At 53.6% G+C, this 22,668-nt stretch overlaps 1 protein-coding gene across 6 annotated transcripts in view; it reads left to right on the top strand.

The window, feature by feature from the left end:
* Nucleotides 1-22,668, top strand: part of ABCC1 (ATP binding cassette subfamily C member 1) — a 117,503-nt gene that overhangs the window by 24,222 nt on the left and 70,613 nt on the right. For 2 of the 6 annotated variants that reach the window (XM_036226247.1, XM_016156959.2), the window contains exons 2-5: nt 5,414-5,590; nt 8,329-8,454; nt 12,423-12,560; nt 13,704-13,829. In XM_036226247.1, the coding sequence (XP_036082140.1) occupies nt 5,414-5,590; nt 8,329-8,454; nt 12,423-12,560; nt 13,704-13,829 (567 nt within the window). Of the gene's footprint in view, nt 1-1,187; nt 1,564-2,066; nt 2,088-5,413; nt 5,591-8,328; nt 8,455-9,444; nt 10,106-12,422; nt 12,561-13,703; nt 13,830-22,668 lie in introns of those variants that run through there. The other 4 variants (XM_016156957.2, XM_036226248.1, XM_016156958.2 and 1 more) reach the window with 4 other exon arrangements.

Here is a 22,668-nt window from a genome sequence, read left to right as displayed (position 1 = left end):
GGACAGCAGCGCCTCCGCCTGTGAGGCCTTTGGGGGCTCCTGTCCATGGGAGACTTAGGTCTGGGCTCAGGCATGTTGGCTGTCATTATTCCGCCCAGAGAGAGAGATGGCGTGAGGTGACGCTACGTAATGGAAGCTTCGCGAACTCCCCAAGGTCACGGCCCGAGCGGACGTGTCTTCCGGATCCTTGGGTATCAGGGCTGGGGGGAGGGGACGGGGGGGGGCACGTGGATGGTGAGTAAGGGCTGGCGGTGTCTCGTGAAGAGACGCCTCAGGCGGGGTGTCGGGTGATGTGCTTTCTCTGTTGACTGGTGCAGAGCCTGGCCCAGCGCTGATGGCCCAGGGCTCAATTTCGTTTCCTGGCAGTGGACCTACTGTTCGCAGACTCGGAGAGCAGGGATGTCTGACCAGCTCGACCTCCGAAGCTCCCTGCATTAGGAGGCGGAGCCCCCCCCCCCCCCACCGAAGAAAGACGGGGAGTGGCTGTCCTCCCTGGGGTCAAGGGCAGTGAGCGACCGGCAGACTCAGTGAATCTTCCTTCCTTACGCCTTCTGCCAGACCTCAGCATTTGCTGTTTCCCCCCAAAACCCCACATAGAGAGGGCCACACTGCTTTTCTCCAGGGGTAGTGAGGGAGTCCCTCTGGACAGAGGAAACATCAGGGCCCCAGCCAGTGAGGGACACGCAGGAGGCCCCCCCCCGCCAACACTCTTATCTGCACGACTGCGGCAGCTGTGGTCAGGGCCACCGTTGGCCGTGACGGGAGCAGCGACTGAGGCTGTGCAGGGGCCGGAGGCAGGACGGCCTCGTCGTCTGTCTTCGGCAGCAGTGAAAGTTCTCGTTCACGGTCGGATTTCCCCTTTCCGTGCCCCCTTGTGCCTCCTTCCCCCTCCTGTCGTCTCTGCCCTCCGGGTCAAGGCCGGCCCCCTGGCTTCGAGCAGGAAGCGGCTCTCTGCAGAGTCAACGCCTTCCTGCAGGTCTCCCGTCTCTCCTGCCCTGAACCCTGTGTCCTGAGTTCTCCCCGATTTCCTCTTGCTCGCTTCTTAACTTGAGCTTTTTTCTTTGTCCTTTAAGCTTCCTGATTCTGGGTAGTGCTGGTGGTAGTGGTGGCAATTATTATTATTAATTATTAGCAGCTGCTACTAATAGCCACCATTTATTGTCTCAGGACTGCCAGCCCCATGCAAGATTCTTATCACACTGTCTGTCCCAAGGCTCGTGTGTTTTTTTTGACTGGTTTGCTGACAAGGAGACGGAGGTTTGGAGAGGTTAAATGACCTGCCCAGGTTCACACAAGGTCAGGGCTTTCATTGTAATCCACTTCCACTTGACCAGAGAGCCAGGGGTCAGTGCCAGGTTCTACTTAAATGGATTGTTGTTGTTATTTTTTCTAAAAAAAGAAAAGTCGGAAATAATGCTAAGGAGGAAGAAAGGCATGATTTGTGTACCATTTGTTTACTTATTAACCCCTGGGGACCTACTGGTTAGGGGGATAGGGGTCAAAGGTAAATACGGCATGATTCTGGCCCTGAGGCCCTCGCAGGACAGAGGCATGGACAGACATGTAAGAAAGGCATTGCGGGGTTTGGGCGGGTGGGGTGGAGGTTGCGCGGAGGCGTGGAGGTTGGGGGGAGACATGGAGGTTGCAGGGAGGCTGATGGTTTGCGGGGTGAGGAGGAAGACTTTTTAAGGAGGTACCTGAGTCGGGTTTCAAAGGATGAATAGGAGTTTGTTACGATAGGCACTGCGGGGATCATGTAGCGAGAGGTATCTCAGAGAAGCAGTCATGTGATCTGCAGCTGAGGGGGGCCTCACAGGCAGAGACCATGGCCTTCCTGAACGCCCGGTGCCTTGAACAGCATCTGACAGCGTGCTTGGCAAAGGCTTACGTAAGCGCATGCCTTAGCTGACATACTGGGGAATAGGGCAGGAGACATTGCGGAAGAAACAGACAGGCCTTGAATGTGCGGGGGCCTCAGGAGCCACAGCGGAGATCAGCTCCCAGAGGCAATCGGAAGCCCTTGGAGGCCATTACCCAGAGGACAGTGGGTGTTGGGATCTGTCCTGCCCGTTAATGCAAGCATGCAAGTATGCATTTTCCTCCTTTTAAGCACATAGGGAAAGATCTTTTGTTTCCCTTATCATCAAGGGAAAAGGAAGTTATGCTACAGTGAGATATTTCCTACTATCAGATTAGCAGAGGTCAAAAGCTTATCACACAAAGTCGTTTGAGAAGTAGTTGCCTTTTATACTTTGTGAGGTAGGGTATAAATTGATGGTATTGTTTTGGAGGACAGCGTCTGTCTAAATTTTAAATGTGTGCACCCTTTGGCCAGCAGGTTCACTGTAATAAAGCGCGATCGTGCAAATATGCTTGTTTGTGTGCAATGCAAGGTGCTTAGCAGTTGTTTATTCACTGCTGCATTGTTTGTAAGAGCAACCCAATTCCAGCTGGCAGGAGACTGAGTAAATACAGGCAAGTCCGTCACACCGTGGAGTATCAAGCAGCCGGCATGGAAAAGGAGGAGACTGTCCATGTGCGGGGGTGATTTTTAAGACCTATTATTAAGAGCAAAAAGCAAGTAGAAGAATATATATCTAAGACGTTAGCAATGCTACCTTTGCTTGTGGGATGGCATGGTGGGCTGTAAGTTTAGGGAAGAAGACTTATTTTTCATTTTTCACAGTATAGCATTTTGTGTAGTTTGAAAAAGTTTTAGCACATAAATATATTACTTATTAAAAATAAATAGGGAGATGTGGACGGGTGGGTGTGGGGATGGGTGGATAGATGGATGGATTGATGGAGGGATGTGTTGCCATGTGGATGGGTGAGTGGATGGGTGGGTGGATGGATGGGTGGGTTTGCGAATGCGTGGGTAGAGTATCTGTGGATGCACGTATGGATGTATGGATCGATAAGATAACTTTGGCTGTTTGGGGGAGGACTAAGCAGGGCCCAGAGGGGCTTGAAGCAGGTAATGGTCTAGGCAAGAAATAATTGGGGTTACTGAAATGTCTCAAACACAAACTGAGCTTCTCATTTACGTAACTAATTGCATTGTATCAAGCTCCAGCATTGTTTTATTAGAAAGGCAAATCCTTTGGAATGAGCTTTTTCTGACAGCCGCTGAGAAACTGTTCCGTATACCGGGGGTCCCTAACCCTTGATACCAGTCTGTGGCCGCCCAGCGGGAGGGTAGCAGCAGGCCAGCTGGCGAAGCTCCATCTGTATCTGCAGCCGCTCCCCGGGGCTGGCCTCACCGCCTCAGCTCCAATTCAGATCAGCAGGCGTTAGATTCTCACAGGCGCACCGATCCCTGGTGCCAGAAATGTTGGGGACCACTGCCGTATATAATAACCACCAACGGTCAAATCCCTTTTTTCACCATCATCTGAAGAACTATAAGTGGTGTGAAAGTAGTTGAAATAATCAGTCTTTGATATACATCACTTCTGCCTGAGGCCGTTTGTCTGTCTTCCAGATACCTAAATTCATAGAGGCTTGATCTTTGTCCTTTTTTAGGGTTTCTTTGTGTTTAGAAGTTTCCAGCCTAAATCCCTTTGTGTGTTAATCTTTGAAAGTTTGCATTTCATTGCTTCTTCTTGGTTCTGGAAAAATAACCTTTTGTATCATAGAACTGTTTTATCAATTCTATTTCTGAAGAACCGGTTTAGGCACTTTCTCCATACATATATTTTTTGTTTTTTAAGTCAAATTCTTTGTTTTTTTTTTAGTCATCTTTACCGTTTTTCAATACGCACTTCGGTTGTGTTAAGTATATTCACATTGTTATGCAGGACTAGGTCTCTTTTTTTGGGATGCTTGGGACACCTGTTTTGATCACGTTGATTGTCACACGTTTTCTCTACGTGAAATGATCTCGTTCCCATCTTTAACATTCATCTCCTCTTTAACATTCATCATCGACGTAGCTTGGAAGCTTGCGTGAAGCCGTTCGATCACGGGTTCCTCGGAGTTCCTTGCTGGTGTCTCTCATCTGATTGCAGGAAGGCTGTTAGGGTCAGAAATCTGGAGAGAGCAGTACCCAGTGGTGGAGAGAGAAGGCTAGGAGAAAAGTGGGCTCCTGGGGACCGGCCAGCCAGAACACGTGGCCCTTATCCAAAGACTGGCTACTTTCTGGCTCTTGCTGATGATCGTGAAACAGCAGTATGGGCCCAGTGCTGCCAGATTTTCTGATCTATTTGAGAATCCCGAAATTCAAATTTTTATATGAAATTTCCTGATTTGAAATATTGGCATATAATCTAAACAATTTTTTTTAAAAAACCTGCTTAAAACAACAACAATAACAAACTATTTGTGGGGCAAATTGGCCTGACGTTCCCACATTTCAGACCTCTGAATTTACCTGACCTAATCAAGGTAGAGACAGGAAACTGAGACCCCAAGATAGGGTAAAACGACTTTCTTAAAGTGGTGTAAGTGGTCTATGGGACTTAAATTCTTCATTACCAAAGTCTAACGGCTGGTCGAAGTTTATTCTTGGGCAGATATTCTTGATCTGTATACGTATGTATCTATTTATCTGTTTGTCTTGTCTCTTTAACAACATGCAGATAGTTTCTTAAGAAATAAAAGTCCTTAAAGCAAATTTGTTTCTGAGGCTGCATAGCTTGGTGGCAAAACGCAGGGAACCCCAGAACCAAAGTGCCTGAGTTGGAATTCGCCTCCAAATCTTAGCAGCTGTGTGATATTGGACAGATCACTGGGCCTCGCTGGGCCTCACTTGTCCCATCTGACGAAGGATAAAGCACTTAGAGAATTAAAGGAGGCGACACATATAAAACACTTCGAATAGGGCCGGGCACGTAGAACTGCAGTTTGCGTGTTATTCGTGATAACGATGGTGGTTGGTTTGTTTGTTTTCAATTCCAGTTGATACTCAATATTACATTAGTTTCAGGTGCACAGCATAGTGTTTAGACATTTAGATCACTTACAAAGTGATTGATCCGCCTAAGAAGTCTAGTCCCCATCCGATACCTCGATGGAGGTGGTGATGGTGGCGGTGGCGATGTGTGATGCCATTAAAGATTAGGAAGCCCTCGACTCACAAGACAGTAGAGGGGGAGTGATTCACGTGACCCAGGACTCTTCCCGTCAGTGGCCGTCTCCATGTTTCGTGGAAGAACGGCACTTGCCGCCGCTCCCTTGAGCCTGTTACCGGCCGCGAGGCACGCCTTTGCCCCTGGTTCCTCCGGTCGTAGTCTTTCTAGCTACCGCTTTTCCCAGTTGGCACGTTCGGCCCGGGAGGGCCTCGGGCGTCGGGGCCCTGTCCATCGTCCGTTTTCTTGATCCCAGTGCCTGCCAGTTTCGCGCGCCACGCGGGCGGGCCCCCGACTCTCTTCGGTGCGCCCCGCTGACCCCGCGCGTGTGGTTGTGCCCGCAGGAGTGGAACGTCACGTGGAACACCAGCAACCCCGACTTCACCAAGTGCTTTCAGAACACCGTCCTCGCGTGGGCGCCTTGTGCTTACCTCTGGGTCTGCTTCCCCTTCTACTTCCTGTATCTCTCCCACCACGACCGAGGCTACATTCAGATGACACACCTCAACAAAGCCAAAACTGTAAGTCATCCTGGGGGCGGGGTCGTGCTGGGGGCGGCGGGTTCAGCCGTGGGTTCAGGTACTGGCTCTGCCCCTTCCTGGCCTTGGGACCTGGCGTGTGTTTCTTAGCCTCCCCGAGCCGTGGCCTGTGGCCTACACTGGGAATGACAGGCTCTATCTCAAAATGTTGTCAGGAGGTGATCAGGGGGGTCTTCCTACTGGACCAAGGATATCTTTTTACTGAAAAAGTTTTCTGTTTTTTTTTTTTTTTTTTTTTTTTTTTTTTTTTTTTTTTATCTTGAAATAATTTCAAGCTACAGAAAGTTGCAACAGTAACACTGGGAACTTCTCCTAGCCCTGGATACTTGTTACCCATAGTCACAGAATGTTAACATTTTGCCATATTTGTTTCACCATTTGCTTTTGGTCTCTCCACATACACCTATTCTTTATTGTTTCTGAATCACTCAAGAATAGGTAGCCGTAATGCCCCTTGACCCTTTTAATTCTTCCGTGTGTCTTCTTAAAGCAAGGACAGTCTCTTAATGTAACCACAGTGCAGTTATTAAATAAAGGAAATGTGATATGGACGCAACTTTTTTTTTCTTTTTTTCTTTTTTTTTACAAAATCTGTCTGTATTCCAGTTTTCTCAATCACCCTAGTAGTGTCTTTTCGAGCCTTTTTCTCCCCAAGGTCGTGCTTTACCAGGAGTCAGTCCTGTGGCCTTCTTACTATTCTTTAATCTGGCAGACCTCACCTCATCACCATTTTTTGTGTGTGTCTTATGACGCTGACATAGTCGAAGAATGTGGGCCTGTGGTTTTAGAGTGAGGCCTCGGCTCGGGCTTGTATAGTATCTCCTTATGATCAGAGTCAGGGGGCTCACATCTGGCTGGAAAAGTGTGAGAAGGATGTCAGGTTCTCAGGCCGTTACATCTGGGGACGTACAGTAGCCCACTCGTTGTTGGGTGAATTTTGATCATTTCGCCAAAGTGGCATCTGTTTTCTGCAGGACACAGTTACTGGATTTTTCCCCTGTGAAGAGTAAGTCCTTGAGGGGAAGGCTCGTCAAGAGCATGTGCATACCAAGCTCCTCATCCCACTTTCTCTCCCTGACTTAGCATGCATCTCCGTAGGGGTGTGTGTGTGTGTGTGTGCTTGCAAGACCCATGTTTTATGGACACGTTATTCTCACACGTCTTACTTTGACACACAAGATTCTTGGTTCATTTTACAGATTCTGAAGCCAACTTGTTCAAAAGGTAAATTCTGAAACCGTGGTTGATACAGCAGATGAATACATCGAACACAAAAACTTCATTCAAATATTTACATTTAAAGAAGACATTTTAAAAATAGGCTGCTTCCTAAGTGTGCTTGAACACGGCACGTGTGGAGTTGAATTCCATTTATTTATGGAGTTAGTTTCTGCTGAACACTTGCTGGTACTACCTCCGGTATCTGAGTTTTCAAGTGTTCCCAGTCTATGCTAAAAAAAAAAAATAAGACATGACAAATAATTTCAGAGGCACTGAGTTGAACCTGGGAAGTGGAAGGGCTGGTATGTAAGGCAGATTACCTAGGAGTCAGAGAGGATGGCCCCTGTAACTCAGTGTAGCTTTGACATTGTCTGAGTATCTGCAGGTACTTAACAACACACCCTAGAGGCAATTTAAATTTTATAATTGCACCTCTCTCTCAGCGATTTTTTTTAAAGCCTCATTTCCCAAGGCTTAGTCCCATAAACCCTCGGCAAACAGGAAAACTTGAATGATTTTACTTTGCCTACAACATCACAATTCAAGCCCATCTTAAAGCGGGATCTATTTTCCCATCCCGAGCTAGATCTAACATCTTCCTTCGATCTCCGGGAGCGCTCTTATATTTTTTTCGGGAGACAACATCTGCCTTTAAAATGGAAATCATTATTTTGGTCCTGCCTTGCTCGCAGACCCTCCCGGTGGCTTTTCACTGCGATCGATCGATCGATCGATCAATCAATCAATCGGGAGGCCCTCAGGAGGTCTTCACAGTGGTCCAGCTCGGCCTGGCCCCAGGCTGCTCTCCTGTCTCCTGCAGCAGCCCTGACCCTACCTGGCGCGGTCCCACCCCAGGGCCTTTGCACGTGCTGTTCCCGCTGCCCGGCTTCTTCTCTCCCCCAGATATTCACTTCTGGCTCTTCACTCAGACGTCACCTGATCAGAGAGGCTTTCCCCGACCACCCTTATCTTACCTCTTTTATTTTTCCTTATATCGCTTATTACTCCCTGGTGTTATAATGTGTATCTGGCTGTTTCTTGCCTGTTTCCTTTCACTAGAATCTCAGCTCCACAAAGGCAGGCCACTTTTTTTCTTTTTTGTTCACTCTCGGATCCTGGGCACCTTGAAAACTCTGTGGCCCATAGTAGGCCGCTAATAAATTTTGGCCGGATGAACGTTGTTGAATGAATGGCTCTTGCGAGAGGGGCCTTAGGCCAGCAGCTGTGATTGTTCCTATAGGTAAGCTCTAGGCTGAGCTCCCGAGTTTTCAGGTATTGAGGCAAAGAGTGGCCAAAGAGAGTCACGCCTGGTTATTGACCAGCGAGAGATGGTCCAGATGGTGGCTTACCCTACCTGGCATTTACCTGGGCTCCAGAGGAGATGTGCTGTATCCGAGGACCACAGCCGGTAGTCTAGGGGTTGGCTGGTCCCCCTGAGGCTGAGCTGGGGAATGTTCTAGTGCTACCCATCGTAAGACGTGTCTGTGCTTCTCTTCCAGGCCTTGGGGTTTTTGCTGTGGATTGTCTGCTGGGCAGAACTCTTCTACTCTTTCTGGGAAAGAAGTTGGGGCAAGTTTCCAGCCCCCGTGTTTCTGGTCAGCCCAACCCTCTTGGGCATCACCATGGTAAGTCGGGGCTGGCTCTCCACTGGGCAGTGTGGAGGCAAAAGTAGTGGCCGGCATTGAGAAATGTCAAGACCTCACAGTAGAAGTCCAGAAATCTGGCTTCTCTCGAAAAACTCAAAAATCGGGCAACCCCAGACTCATCGTTTCCGAGGGCGCCAGAGCAGCTGGAGTGACCGCAGCCTCTGAGCGGGGCGCGGGCTGCCCGGTGCGCCGTGGTCCCCACCGTGCCTCGATGCCCTCCCTGCTGCCGAGCGCCAGGTGCCACCCCGCCTTGCGCGGGCCGTGCTCCGTCCCTGCCCCGGCTGACTCCGTCGCTTGTAGTAATTGCCTGGGACCTAACGGCCTCTCGCGCTTTCAGGCTCTGACACGAGGGGTTCAAGGCCACGCCAACTGAGAGACTACCGTGCCCCACGGGGGTCCCTAATTTAGTGGGGTGTGCAGACAGGGGAACTGCTTTATGAGAACCGATGTGTTTTGGGTACTCACTATCTCTAATTCTCAGGACACCCTGAGTGATAGGTCCCACTTTGCCTCCATTTTAAGGTAAGACAGAGAGGTTATGTGTCCTTCTAAAGGTCACCCAGCTAGTCCATAGCCAAGTGAGGGGCGGTCACCCCAGAGGCCATGCTTTTGGCCCCTGTGTTCCACAGTGACATACTCTGCATCCAGGGCCACCCCTACAAGGCGCCATGGGCCTGGGGTCCTCCGAGAAGCCTGGAAGGTTCTCGGTGAGCATAGCCCTTGGGTGTTGTAGGACGAGGAGAGGGCAGGTTTGGGGCAGGACGTTTTGAGTGGGGAGAACAGTGTGTCCCAGGAATGGTTGGAGGCCAAAGGGGAGCATTGGGGGGAAGGAGGACGAGCTGTTCCATGAAGCAAGGAACGCGGAGTGTGGGTTCAGCGGGGAGATAGTGGATGCGACGGAATTTGGGTCCAGCAGGGCAGGGCGGAGCCAGGTCACGAGGGGCCGCGGAGCGGATCGCTACATCACGCGCTGACGGTGGACACCCTGCGGCAGGCGCTGTCCTAACCCCTTTGCACAATGGCTCATTTAAGCATGTTAACTCATTATCCTTATTTTGTAGAGAAGCAAATTGAGGCACAGAGAAGAGACGGAACTAGTCCAGGGTCACACAGCGCACAGCCAGCACGCGGCAGAGCTGGGCTGGCCGAGAGGCAGACGGGCTCTTGAGATCCTCGGTCTCCCGCCCCCTCGGGGCTCCAGGGCAGAAGGCAGGGCCCGCCCTGCTGTTCAGGCTGCAGGAACGTTCTCCTGACACCCCGCGGGGATGGGGAGGTGCATACACTAGGAATATGGGACGCGAGGCAGTCGGCGAATGTTTTCTCTTCCTAATCATTGCCAAGGGGTTGAAGATTTAGCAGATGCAGTAGCTCTCATCACAGAGTGCACAGTCCAGAAGGGCACATGTTCAGCAGATGATCTCCCAGAACGGCAGAAAATGTTTGCTTGGGTGGACATCGCTCTGAAAGTGAAGTTAAGCGTGGTCTGGAGGGACGGGAGGAAGAGATGACGGAGCGGACGCCCCAAGGGCGAGCAGGATGTCAGAAAGTCGACGCGGCTTTGGGCAGGGGACCAGCGAGCTGGGGAGACCGGCACGTGCAAAGGTCCTGGGGCTGCAGGGAGAGGCTGAGGGTGAGCCTGTGTGGCTGGGGTGGAGAGGGGAGGAGGGCAGGAGGGAGCTGGCATGGCAGCGTTGGCAGAGGCCTGACCCTGTGGGCCACTGAGCTTCCGAGCGAGTGGGTTTTGGTTTGTTTTTCGCTCCTGAAGCTGAGTTCTGTACCTTTTTGTTGTGGATCCCTCTCCCCTTTGCCGGTCTGGTCTCCCTCTCAGAACGATGTATGTAATCCTCCTCAGGATTACGAAGGAAGCCAATCCCACACACTCGTGTGTGTGTGTGTGCGTGTGTGTGCGCGCGCGCACGCGCGTTTGTGAAGATTTTGTGCTGTGCATTTATATTTTCACGTGAGATTTAATTGATAAATACGCACCATCTTGCAGCTACCCCCTCCCCAATATATAGAGCAGTTCCCTCACCTCACAAACTTCCCTGGGCTGCTCCTTTGTAGTCAGCCTCTGCCTCCACCCCTCCCCTGGGACCTGCTGCCATTTTTTTCCTGTCCCTGTGTGGGTGGGGCCATGCCGGCTGGAGCAGTTTAAGTCTGGCTTCTCAGCACCTGTGGTTCAGCCGTCTTGTCGTGTGCATCCAATGATCTTTTTTTTTTGTTTTCTTTAATTGCTAAGTGTATTTGATTGAATGGTTTCACCGTCATTTATCTGTTCTTCAGTTACAGCACATTTGGGCGGGGAAACTAAATATATTTAAATATGGTTATCAAAAGATGAAAAGAACAAAGTGAAAAATGTAGGTGCTTCCCTGTTAGTGTGCGAAGATCTAGCGGCAGGGGCGACGCCTCCCTAACGTCCAAATGGCCGTGACCGTACGGGATCGTTCGGACATCTCCTGCTCTGTATTTTCAGATACAGTTTCTGAGAGTGTGGCAGGGTCCCTCGCTAATGCCCTCGTGGTTTATTGCTTCCACTTGCCATTTGGGTGCTGATGTGGGAACCGAAGCTGTAATCGTTTTCCATCCAAGTTCACAGACTCCCGGGTTCTCTCCACACACCCTGGCCTTGAGCCCCGGGTTAAAAGCCCCAGTCCTAAAGGCACAGGTTTTGACCAAGGGTCTGTGGCGTGTCTGGCTCTGCATATTTAAAAGCTGACTGTGGCCTCCGAGTGGAGAGGGGATTGTTGGGCAGGAGCGGAACTGGGGAGGCCAGCTGTGGCGGGGAGGGGGATGGAGGCTGGGACCAGGGTGAGCAGCAGGTAAACTGAGGACGGGCTTTGCTGGCAAAGCCAGTGTGTGTTACCGATGGATTAGATGAGGGGAAATAAGGAGATGGGAGACCGAGCAGGACAGATGGACAGATGTTTTTCTGGCTCTTGAGCCTCTGGGGAGTGAGGGGAGGTGCCGTGGGTTCCTCGGGAGTTGGCTCGTGACCGTGGCTGGCGTTGGGGCCCTGCCTCTCTATAGGGTGGCCATGATGTTATTTTTTTCTTCCAAGGAAAAAGCAGTTGTGTTGTTTATTTTCTCTCCCCGATCATGAAGTCACATGTCCAATGGGTGTCGTGGCCCCAGGTATCGGGAACGATATAAAAGATCCCAGTCCCCCCACCCCCGGCCACACTGCTCTCACGAAGTGCCCTGACGACGAGATATGTGACTGTAGGCAGGCGACGTGACCTTCGTTTCCTCATCTGCAAACTGGGGTTCCCTCTCTCGGGGGCCGCCGGGGAGCACTGAGTAAGTGCACGCGGATACTTCGTACCTAGCGAAGGGAGCACTTGCTCCCTTAGGGAGAACAGTCATCACCGTGGCCCAGGGAGAGTATGAGCACAGGCCTTCCCAGCTCCGAATCAAGGGTGGGCCCACCGCCTGCATCTGTCAGCGAGGCCTCGGCACGCGGCCACGCTCGTCCATTCACGTGTGGTCCAGGGCTGCGATCACGCTCCCATGGCAACAGGGAGTGGTTGCGCCAGGAACGCCGTGGTCCACAGGGCCCGAACTACTTACTGTCCGGCCTTTTAAGAAAGAAGCGTGCCCATCCCCATTCTACACTGAACTTTCCCCCTTGACTTTCCCAGCCCGTCCCAGATGAGTACGTGGTCTCGTTCAATTCTCACGTCTCTCGAGCTAGGTGCTGTCATGAACTCCGTTCTGCAGGTGAGGCAGCAGAGGCTCGGAGAGGTTCAGTAAATTGCCCAGGGTCACCCAGCGAGGCGGGAGCAGGGCCGGGACTGGAGCCAGGCCTGCCCCAGGCTGTTCTGCACACTGGGCTGAGGGCAGCCCTGCTCAGGGTCGGACTCAGGGTCCAATGTCTGCCTGGACATGGCGGCCTTGCGGGCCCGGCCTTCTCCCAGTAACTCTCTCTGTGTGCTCCTCTCTTCCAGCTGCTTGCTACCTTTTTAATTCAGCTCGAGAGAAGGAAGGGAGTCCAGTCCTCAGGGATAATGCTCACATTCTGGCTTATAGCCCTACTGTGTGCCCTTGCCATCTTGAGATCCAAAATCATGACTGCCTTAAAAGAGGTAAGTGGCGGCCTCTCAGCCCACCTTCCCTGCAGTGGCCCTGGGGAGAGATGCCTGTTCCTTTTGGCTGTGTTGCCACGGGAACCAGGGGATGGGTACCACATGGGCCTGGCTTCTTCTCTGGGGATTTCCCTACCTCATCTAACCTTTCTTTTAGAACCCCCTTTGCGAGGGCCTCTGAGAAGCCCCTGTGGGCCCTCCAGGGGCTGATGCACACCACCCCGTGAGCCTCTGTCAGCAGCCAGCTGCAGGGCGAGGTGTCTTCAGTCTGGGACAGAGCCAAGCAGGGAGCCGTGTTTACAGAGCAGCTGCTTCCCCAGGGGGCCCTAGGTCGTCCCCTTATTACTGTAGTGCCTTCTGCTGTTGCTCAGGCTGAGAAGTGGTTCGGGCCGGCTGCCGCAGCCTGCCCTTAGGGGCTTTCAGGCTCTATCCTGATGTTCCCTGCCATCCTGGGCTAATCAAGAACTGGCAACAGGCAAAGGAAGGTAAAGAAGTGGACTGTTTATTGAGCTCCTGCTGTGTACAGTACAGACTCTCTTTAATAGTGATGGCAGCTGACACCTGTTGAGTTGGTGCATTCAAAGTGCCAGGCAGGGGATGAAGTTCTTTCCGTGGATACTCCGCCAGGGTTTCTCAGCCTCAGCACTAAATGCCGTTTGCGCTGTAAGGGGCTGTCCTGAGCTTCGTAGGACGTTTAGGGGTATCCCTGGCCTCCGCTCGCTGGGCGCCAGGAGCACCCTCCCAAGATATGACAAACAGAATTGCCTCCGGACGCTGCCAGGTGTTCCCCGGAGGGTAAAATCACCCCCAGTTGAGGAGCACTGGTCTGAGGCACAGAGAGAGGTTAGGTCAATTGACCGAGTCCCACGGCCGGTCCGAGCAGAGCCAGGCCTTGAACGTGGGCTTGGTTCCCTCCCACGGCCAGGCCTCCTCGCACCGCGGGGGGACGCCCTCCCCGGGTGCACGGTCCAGGCCCCGACGCTCTGCCTCTCTCACGTTATCTTGCGGTGGGGAGGGAGGTGTGCCAGGGCAAGAGGGCTGGTCCCTGGGCCTCCCGAGAGGCGGGCCTCCTGCAGCCTGCTCCCCGCGGCCTCCGCAAGTCGCGCCCAGAAGGTGACCTCCGCCTCCTCCCCTCACGTGCAGGATGCCAAGGTCGACCTGTTTCGTGACGTCACTTTCTACATCTACTTCTCCCTCGTGCTGATTCAGCTCGTGCTGTCCTGTTTCTCCGACCGCGCGCCCCTGTTCTCTGAGACCATCAACGACCCTGTAAGTGTGATCACAGAGACACGAGTGTGTGTGTGAGAGAGAACTGTACCGTGCAAGGCCGGCCGGCGCGGACGGGGCCTTTGCTCTGAGCCAGTGGCTTCCATCTGCGGTCTTGTTCCACCTTCCCCCTAAGCGCCTGGAGACAAGTGATAGCATCCGCCCCACGTGCAGGTGGGGGAACCGAGCTGTCCTCGCAGCTGGGCCAGGGGCGGGGGCTTAAGGAGGGAGACCGATTCGTAGCTGTAACTTGCTGTGTCTTGCAGGCCCGTAGGTTTTCTCATTTGGTTGGCATGGTGATTTTACAAAAAAAATGGAGCAAACATTTAAAAATGAGGACGTTTCACATAAATTCTGTCTAAGCTTCCTAGACAGATGAGAAGTTCTGGCCCTGGTAGGGACATTATCCCACATGGCGACAGCTGGCCAGAGCTGAGGAGTGTCCCCTAATTTGCCACAGCCCCCACCACTCCCCGTTGCACTGTATGGCCTTGCTTAGGTGTGTGCCTGGCCCCCGAGGGTTTTGAGCTTGAGACCCCTTGCCCATTCTGTCAGTTTGTGGAAAGTCCTGCACGTGCAGAAGGACAGTGGCGGGCAGGGAAGAGATGGCCACTCTTCCTGCGAGGGAGTAAAAGGGAACACAGTCATCTGTCACCCTTGCCTTTCTCCTCCCTCCCTCCCCTCTGTCCTCTCTTCCCTCTCTCTCTCCCTCCTCTTCCCCCTCCCTTTTTACATCCAGTGCCGAGTGCACAGGGAGGTAGCAGAGTTCTGGCCCACCGGAAGTTTACGTTGTCATTAGTGGGGACAAACAGTAACCCAGGACCCAAGTCTCCGTCAAGTGGCGGTAAATGCTGAAGGGAGCAGGGAAAGGACATGGGGATGATGGTTGGGGGTCTTTTGCAGTTTTTGGTAAGAGCGATCAGGGAAGGCCTCTCCCAGGAAGCTGCACTGGAGCAGAGACCTGAAGGAGTGAGGAGCCAGGTGAGCCGACACCCAGGCTAGGAGCGGTCCAGGCAGCCGGTGGTGAGCGCACAGGCGGAGCAGGACCTGCTGTGGATGTCGAGGGAATGGTGGCGGGAAAAGCCCTCATGGCTGGAGCAGTGGGAGGCCGAAGGATGGCGTCTGACAGGCGGGGACAGTCGCTTATAGGCTGGATGAGCCCTGGGAGGGAGGGGAAGCCTGTGGAGCATTTATTTGGTGCTTTGTTCATGGTTAGTCAGCTGTTGATGGGTGAAATTGCAGCAGGAGCAGTTTTCAGCTGCTGTGGTTCCGTCGGGTTTGGCCCGAGCCTCAGCAAAAGGCTGAGGCTGCCATTGTGGGTGGCGAAGGGACTTGTGGGGCGTCAGCACGGAGGACGAGGGTGACGCGCCCTGGCTTTGTCCTGAGAGGCCCCGTTCTTGGACTTTCTGCTCAAGGAGGAAGTGGGTTGGAGCAATTAGCAAAGTGTGTGTGTGTGTGTGTGTGCGCGCGCGCGCGCGTGCAGATGTGTGCAAGCCTATGTGTGCGTGTATGTGCATGTGCATATTTTTATCTGCATGTGTTTGTAGGTGTGTGTCTGAGTGTGTGTGTTAGTATGTTCTTGTACATGTGTGTTTGCGTGTGTGTGCAAAGTTTGGAAAGGCAGCGGCCACGCTTGTGGCGGAGGAGCTCGGATGTCTGCTGCTGGGGGTGTGTGTGTGTGTCTGTCTGTCTGTCTCTGTCTGTGGGCCAGTGGACATTCCCCCTCAGAAGACATTTGTTAAGTGTCCGGCCGTTTTGTGGAGCTGAGTATTGCACCGGACAAGCCACACCCCTGGGGTGGCTGTGGATCTTGGGCTCCCCTGAGAGCAGGCCTGGCGGGGGTGACGGGGACCCTGGCCTTCTAGGCTCCCTCGGGTCTGATCAGCAGCCCTCTCACACAGGACCGTCCTGGGCACCTTATGCTGCAGGGAGTTTCAGATTTCTGCTCCCCTCTGGACATCTGTATGAAGTTCCATTCACTTCCTTCCTGGGTGTGTGCGCCCAGAGGTGGCTCGGAAAGCCAACTCCTCCGCCCATTGTGTGTCTGTGTTCCCAGCAGCCTGGGCCCGGCCCTGCCATCCTGGGGCCGCCTGACGCTCTCAGCTCTGGCCGCTGGAGGCCAGAACACCCCCACTCCGCTCCCCACGCATTCTTTTTCTGTTTTAGGGATCGGAGCTCGGAGGGGATGGGCTGTGAGACCCTAACTCACACCTTGAATCTGTTGGTGGAGCCAGCATGTGTGGTGGGAGAGGAGCCTCATTTCGCAGCTGGGCAGACCCTGGGCTTTAATCCCACCCAGGTCCCTTTATCCCTTCCACAGACATTGATTAAGCACCTGTTGTATACAGCGCTCAGTTCTAGGGACACAACGGTGCGCGAAGTGGACACGGTTTATGCATTCAACAGGAGCAGGTTTCACAGTCCTGGCCGTTGACCGGGCTCGGTGGGTCTCGCTTGGGGTCTCTCCTGCAATCGGTGCAGGCCAGGGCAAATGTCCCCAAGTGACAGCGAGACCAAGCCCTGCACCAGGAGAAAGAGAGGGTCCTTTGGCGGAGAGTGTAGAAAGAATTCAACACACACGCCCAAGTTGGAGTCCAAAGGCGAGTTTATTGGCAAAGGGGTGGCACCCCGCAGAGTGCGGTCTCCTCTCGGACAGAGAGTGAGAGGGACAGTGACAAGAGAGGTGAGGACAGCGAGGCGGGGAGAGCAAAGGCACCGAGGGGCGCCGAGTGTCGGGGACGTCAGTTTGTGTGTCATTCTTCAGTCCCCATTTCCCGTGACAGGGACGCCCAGCGAGGAAGGGGAGGGTGTGCAGCGGGAAAAGGGCAGGATGTGTGGAGCGAACGGCCCACGGGCAGGTCCCAGCCCTCAGTCCCTAGGTTCCCCGCGGTTTGAGCCCGAGGGCGTGACCCCCCTGGACCCGGTTTCCCCTGCACGGGTGTGGGGGATGGGCTGTCAGCGAGCCCAGGCGACATCTCCCTCCGGTCTGCAGGTGTCCTGCGGCCTGGCTGCCGGGCTGAGCAGCACATCGCAGACTTTGTGGCTTGTGGCTTTTAATTCTCTTGCCTCCTCCCTGGTTACAGCCAGTCAGATGCTTTGCAGGAAAGTTTCCTCACTCACCTGTCTGGTGGCGAAAGCAGCACCAGCCCTGGGCGGGGCCGGCAGCTCCGAGTTGTCTCCTCTGGCAGCCTGGGCTCTAAGAGTGGGTGCCGGAGAGGGAGCCAGGTGGAAGCTGTGCCACCTGTTATGACTCAGTCTCGTAAGTCACACAGTGTCACTCCCGCCCAGCTCTCTCGATGGACGCAGTCAGCAGAGTCTGCCTGGGAGCAGGGGTGGCGGGGGACACAGACCCCCCCCCTCCCGCCCCCAGCTCATGGGGTGGCAGGTAATGTCTGGCCATTTGGAAGACACAGTGTACGGTGTGCCCTCCAGACGCTTCTGATGTCGGCGGAAGACCTTCGTTAAGCGGTCAGCAGGGAAATAACCGCGGAACCACAATCGAGATGAAGGCCGGGGAGCAGGTCACATGACTTCTAGATTGCAGACTTTGGGCCAGTGGCCCCCATCTTGAAAATAAGTCGAGGCTCCACCCGATGCTCGCTCACCCCCCTCCCACCCCAGGCCGAAGGAGGGGCGCACTATTAGGTGCCTCCTCTGTCTCCCTGTCACCCTCAGGGATAGTGTCACAGTGGAGCCTGAAAGATGTTGAGAGTCCGGTCCCTGCCTCTCTCCTGTCCTCAGCAACAGTCACATGTCGCCGCCTGTCCTCAGAGAGCTCGGTCAGCCAAGCCCAGGGGAGGCCTGGGTCACGCAGGCCCCAGGTGGGAGCTGGCAGCCCCGGGCCTGTCCAGCGTCCCTCCTGCTGAGTCACGCAGCCGCCCGGCAGCCCTCCCCCTCTGGCCCCGCGCCCGTCGCATGACTCAGACGGCTATTCCGGCGGGACTGCTCCCTGCGTCCTCCGGGCCCGAGCCTGGGTGAGGCCACCCCAGCTCCTGCCCATCTTGCCTCTCTGGTCCTGTACTCTTGCTGGCCCTGAGGCTACCGCTTAGGGTTGGGGCAAGGGCTTTCTATTGAAGTCAGGGGCATCAGGGCATCACACGTGGTCATGCAATAGACCCTCACGTCTCAAAGTGGCATTGGCGTCCCCAGGCACTCATTGGAAAGGCAGCGTCCCAGGCCACCTGACTCCTGAGTATTGCTGACTCAGTTTCATCTTAACGAGATGCTGGGTGATTCAGGGTCAGAAAGCTCGGATTTACCACATTCAGGAAAAATCACACAGCTCATTTGGAGTAAGAGTCACTTTTAGCCCTGTCCATAAATATGAAGCAGTTCTTCTTTACTGTAAACATTTCAGACCTACAGAGAAATTGAAAGAATTGTATCAGGAGAACCTAGCTACCCACCAACTAGACTCTACGGTTAATATTTTGCTCAACTTGCTTTATCATGGAACTATCTAGCCAGCCAAGCAACCAGCCAGAAAACTGGCTAATTTTTTTGGTTATCTGAAACCTCGTTTGAAATACCTTAGCATCCTTCACCCAAACACATCACCATGCAAATTATTAGCATTCACTATCTGTTTATAGTTTTGTTTTCCTTAAAGTAAAATTTACATGCAGGGAATAGTCCTGAACCTTGTAACCATTCGATGAGTTTTTGATAAATGAGTAACTTAGACCCCTATCAAGACATAGAACATGAATAGGACCCCAGAAGTGTCCTCCTGCTCCTTCAGGGTCTGTCTGTACCCCTCATTCCCCCGGAGGCAACTACCTTTTGAGCTTAGCCTGTTTATGAAAGCATTGTGAACTCCATTTTAAACTCCTTTCTTTCGATGCTTTTGGTCATTTAGTCATTCATCATCGTGCCAGCAGCTGAGCTGGGCTCCGAGTGTGTAGAAACTGGTGAACGTTGACCCCTGCTCCGGGGGAGAGGTGGAGGAGGGGGCCGGCAGGCAGATAAGCCAGCAGCTAAGGGGACAGTGGGCCTCTGAGGCAGCGAAGTGTGGGGGGCTCCAGGCTGGCGTCCCGGGGGGTCGAAGAAAAGGAGAGGCCTCGCCAGGCTTATGAGGCTGGAGGGTGGACAGGGGCTTGCGCCTGGGAGAGGGACCAGCGTGTGCCGAGGTGGAACGCGTAGGTGTTTGGGGACTGCCTGGAATTCTGCTCGGCCGGGTAGGACGGGCCAGGGAGCCAAGCACGAAAGACCAAGGGTAGGATGGTGTGTCACCAGAAGGACTTAAATTTCTACCCGACGGAGGTTTTTCAGCAGGGGAGTGACACACTCAGGTTGGGAGTATAAAGAGGATCCCTCTGGCCAGAAGGAAGAAGACACACGAGACACGGGCTGGTGGCACTTAGGAAGCCATTGCAGGAGCCTGGGCGGGTGGAGAGGAAGGCTGAGCCGGGCACTGACCCTGTGTCCAACAGAGCACCAAAACCCAGGAAAAAACGGACAGGGCCCTGGGAGAAGGGCGGTGTGCCCGCGGGGTGTGCCCCAGTGGCAGAGGTGACCGGCACAGCTCAAAGCAGCAGGGCCAACCGGAAACAGCAATGTTTCCCGTCGAAGCGACAAATCTCTTGTACTATTGGACATTTAAATTGTTCCAACCAATAATAACGATAGCAGCCCTGTGCACTGTGTTTATTCATTTGTTTAATCCTCGAAACAGCCCAGCGAGGCAGGATTTTACAGATGAGAATGCCGAGGGTCTGAGAGGTGAAGGGTCTTGCCTAAGTCACGAGGCTGGAGCGGGGGTCCCTTTCGTGGGGTCCACACACTTGAGCTGGCGTGGGCAGCATGTGGGGGGCTTGTCGAAACACAGAGCATGGGGCCCTACGCCCCCAGAGCTTGAGTCAGTAGTTCTTGGTGAGGCCCCAGTATTTGCGTTTCTGATGGATTCCAGGCAGTGTGGACGCTGGTGACGGGGGCCACATTCGAGAACCCCTCGCTCTAAGCTATGCTGCCACCCCACCCACCCCCTTACTTCTTGGGCATTGAGGAAATGCACAGGGGGAATCGCCAGCAGACGACAACCAACCAGACTAACAGCAGAATCAAAACCGGAAGAGACGAGTGTAGGGACCCAGAGATTCCTGACGGAAGGTTCAGACAGCATGCCGCATAAAGCCAGACAGCTTCCCCAGGCCCCTGCATGAGAGATCGCAGACGAGCAGTTCTCAGAGAGCCAGTGCCCCGAGCTCTCGCCCCAAAACGGTGCAGTCCACACGCTTTCTGGCCAGGTCACCCGGAGCCAGACCTGGATGCCAAGGAATGCGGCTCCATCTGCAGAGGTCAGATGGCCTCTCTCCCTCCACCTTTGTCCGGGGCTGGAGTGGATTATTTTCATTCCTTAATGAATGAGGGACTGGTTCAGAAACCTCCTTCATCCTGGGTCAGGAGTTAAGTCCACTTCAGCCTCGGGGGCCGGGAACCCCACACCTTCGTACCTCGCATGTTACCAGGACTTTCTGCTTGGTTTCAGTTGAATGATCGGCTGCCTAGATTCTCATCCATTAGTCTTGCCTTCTTTGTTTTTTCAATCGTCAGATCTTGGCTACTTCAGAACTCCAGTTGTCCATTATGAAATAAGGTCTTCCATGTCAGATAGAGACTTCCAGAAACGGGTTCCCAAACTCAGACAGTATTTCCTTCTCCGTGCTGGTCACAGGGACCCTGCACCGGCCCAGGGTGACTGTCGATAATCTGAAAATTCGTGTTTGGATCCAGCGGGGGGAAGAGGGCTGGGGAGATGATTTTGACAAAGCTCTTGGAGTGGCACAGATTAGAAGCGGGAATGTTCCGTGGTGTTGATCTGGTTTGCAGGGTGGGTTTTCTTGGTGGGGTTGGGGTTTTTTGCTAGCCAGAGGGAGGCTTAACTTTTTCCTTCTGGGCCATCGTTTCTGAAAGCCTCATTAGTTTAAAGTTGGGTGTAAAGGGAACAAATTCACCTTTAGTGGTGTAGTCCATGGGTGACGTCGTTTGTGACCCACAGCCGGAGTCGCAGATTCTGAAAGGAGGCCAGGATTTGTGAGACGCTCATGGGTATATGCCTACCCCCTCTGCCGTGGGCACCGCACCTCTGTGTAGACTTTACAAAGACGACTCAGCTCCCCGGGGATGAATTGGAGCAAGGCCCTGTTCCCTTTACGCCAATGCAGCCCCGCCCTCGCACAGGGCCTGGCTGTCTGGCCGAGCTGGGCACGGGGTACCTTTTGGCTCCCACTTACCCCCTCACCCAGACATCGTTGTGCAAGGCGTAACTTGCACAACTCCGCTCCACGTTGACACCAAGAACGAAGGAAGACTGCATTTGGAGGCAAAAGGCCGTCGTCTGAGCTCCAGCTTCCCTCCTTTGTAATCACGGTGTCTTGGCGAGGCTGGCGGGGTCAGCTAACGTTCTGTGTAGAGCCAGGTGGTAGATCGTTTAGGCTTTGCAGACTCTGTGGTCTCTGTCGCAGCTCCTCGCCTCTGCCAGAGACATTACGTAAACGAATGAGCATCACTGTGTCCCCGTAGAATGTTACTTCCACGTGTCCGGCCCATGGGCCTTCGTCTGCTGACCTTGATGGAAAGTGAGTGTGTCCAGGGCCTGCGAGCAATAGAGGATGTTGCTGTTCTTACCGCTCTCGCTTATGTCACTGCTAAGAGCATTTCTTGAGCTTTTACTCTGTACCAGGTGCTATTCTCAGCACCTAACATGCTTTGTGTCGTTTAATCTCATCGCCACCAAGTACCTTGCCCGAGGTCCCACAGCTGGTAAGTGGCAGGCCTGGGCTTCAGGCCCTGTAGCCTCCCAGCTCCGCGACGCCTCGCACGCGAGCCGCCCCGCCCCCGCCGCCCCCTGCTCTCCCTGGCACCGTTTTTCCCCGCCGTGTTGCAGCTCTCAGTATTAATGGTTTTGTGCCCGTTTGCATCTTGGCTTGCTTTCCGCCCACCTCCCCCCGCGGCTGGAAGTTGGACAGAGCGAGGACCGTGCCTCCTCCTTCCTACCTCTGTCCCCAGCTCGCAGCCGCCTCCCGGAAGACAGACAGGTCCTCCCTAAATATTTGCTCAAGGCATAAACGAGTGGATGCCAGCGGCGCCCCGCCCCTCTGCCTTCCCTGCCAGCACCGCTTCGCTTTTCCCAGTGGGTAGGAGTTGGGCTACAGTGGAAGCACATTCTGGATTCCCTGATAACCCACCCACTTCTGGAAGAAACACCAGCCTCCTGAGCAAATCTCACCATCTCCCCCGTGAATAAGGTTGCATCCGGTCCGTCTGGTTCCGTAATCTGAACTTCCTCTGCTTCGGGTTGGTCTGGAATGTAGGTCCGTGGGCCAGCTACAGCTGATTTGCTTTGATTGAAATGTACGAGAATGCCAGGGCCCCGAGAGGCACCGATCTGGTTTGTCTGGTGGTGCCCTGGGCACCTGGGTGATTCTGGGCCCCAGTGACCCCGGCACGGAGCCTGGTGGTTCTCAGCCCGGGACGCATGTTTGAGTCACTAGGGGAGGCTTTTCATGCAGCTTTTGATGATAGCAGCTTTCACACGTGTACAGGAATGGACAGCATAGCGCAATGAACTGTCATGGATTCTTCATGTGTGAACATGTCAGTGTGTATCTCTGAGAAGAGGAATTTTTAGCAACTTCTATTTTGGAATAACTTGACTCACAAAAAGTTGAGAAAACATGTAGAGTTCCTATACGATAAAATTATGATACCACTATCTGGCCTAAAAACATTAATAACAATTTTTTTTAATGTCATCGAATATGCCAGAACTCCTGTGTGGTTGCAACGTGGTATACCCTCTCCCATTATATCATCCCTTCTTCATGTATTAGCTGGACAATTT

The sequence above is a fragment of the Rousettus aegyptiacus genome, unplaced genomic scaffold, assembly GCF_014176215.1.
Source record: "Rousettus aegyptiacus isolate mRouAeg1 unplaced genomic scaffold, mRouAeg1.p scaffold_m13_p_8, whole genome shotgun sequence".
Taxonomy (NCBI): domain Eukaryota; kingdom Metazoa; phylum Chordata; class Mammalia; order Chiroptera; family Pteropodidae; genus Rousettus; species Rousettus aegyptiacus.
Note: the sequence above shows the minus strand (reverse complement) of the source record. Positions and strands in the feature narration are given on the sequence as shown.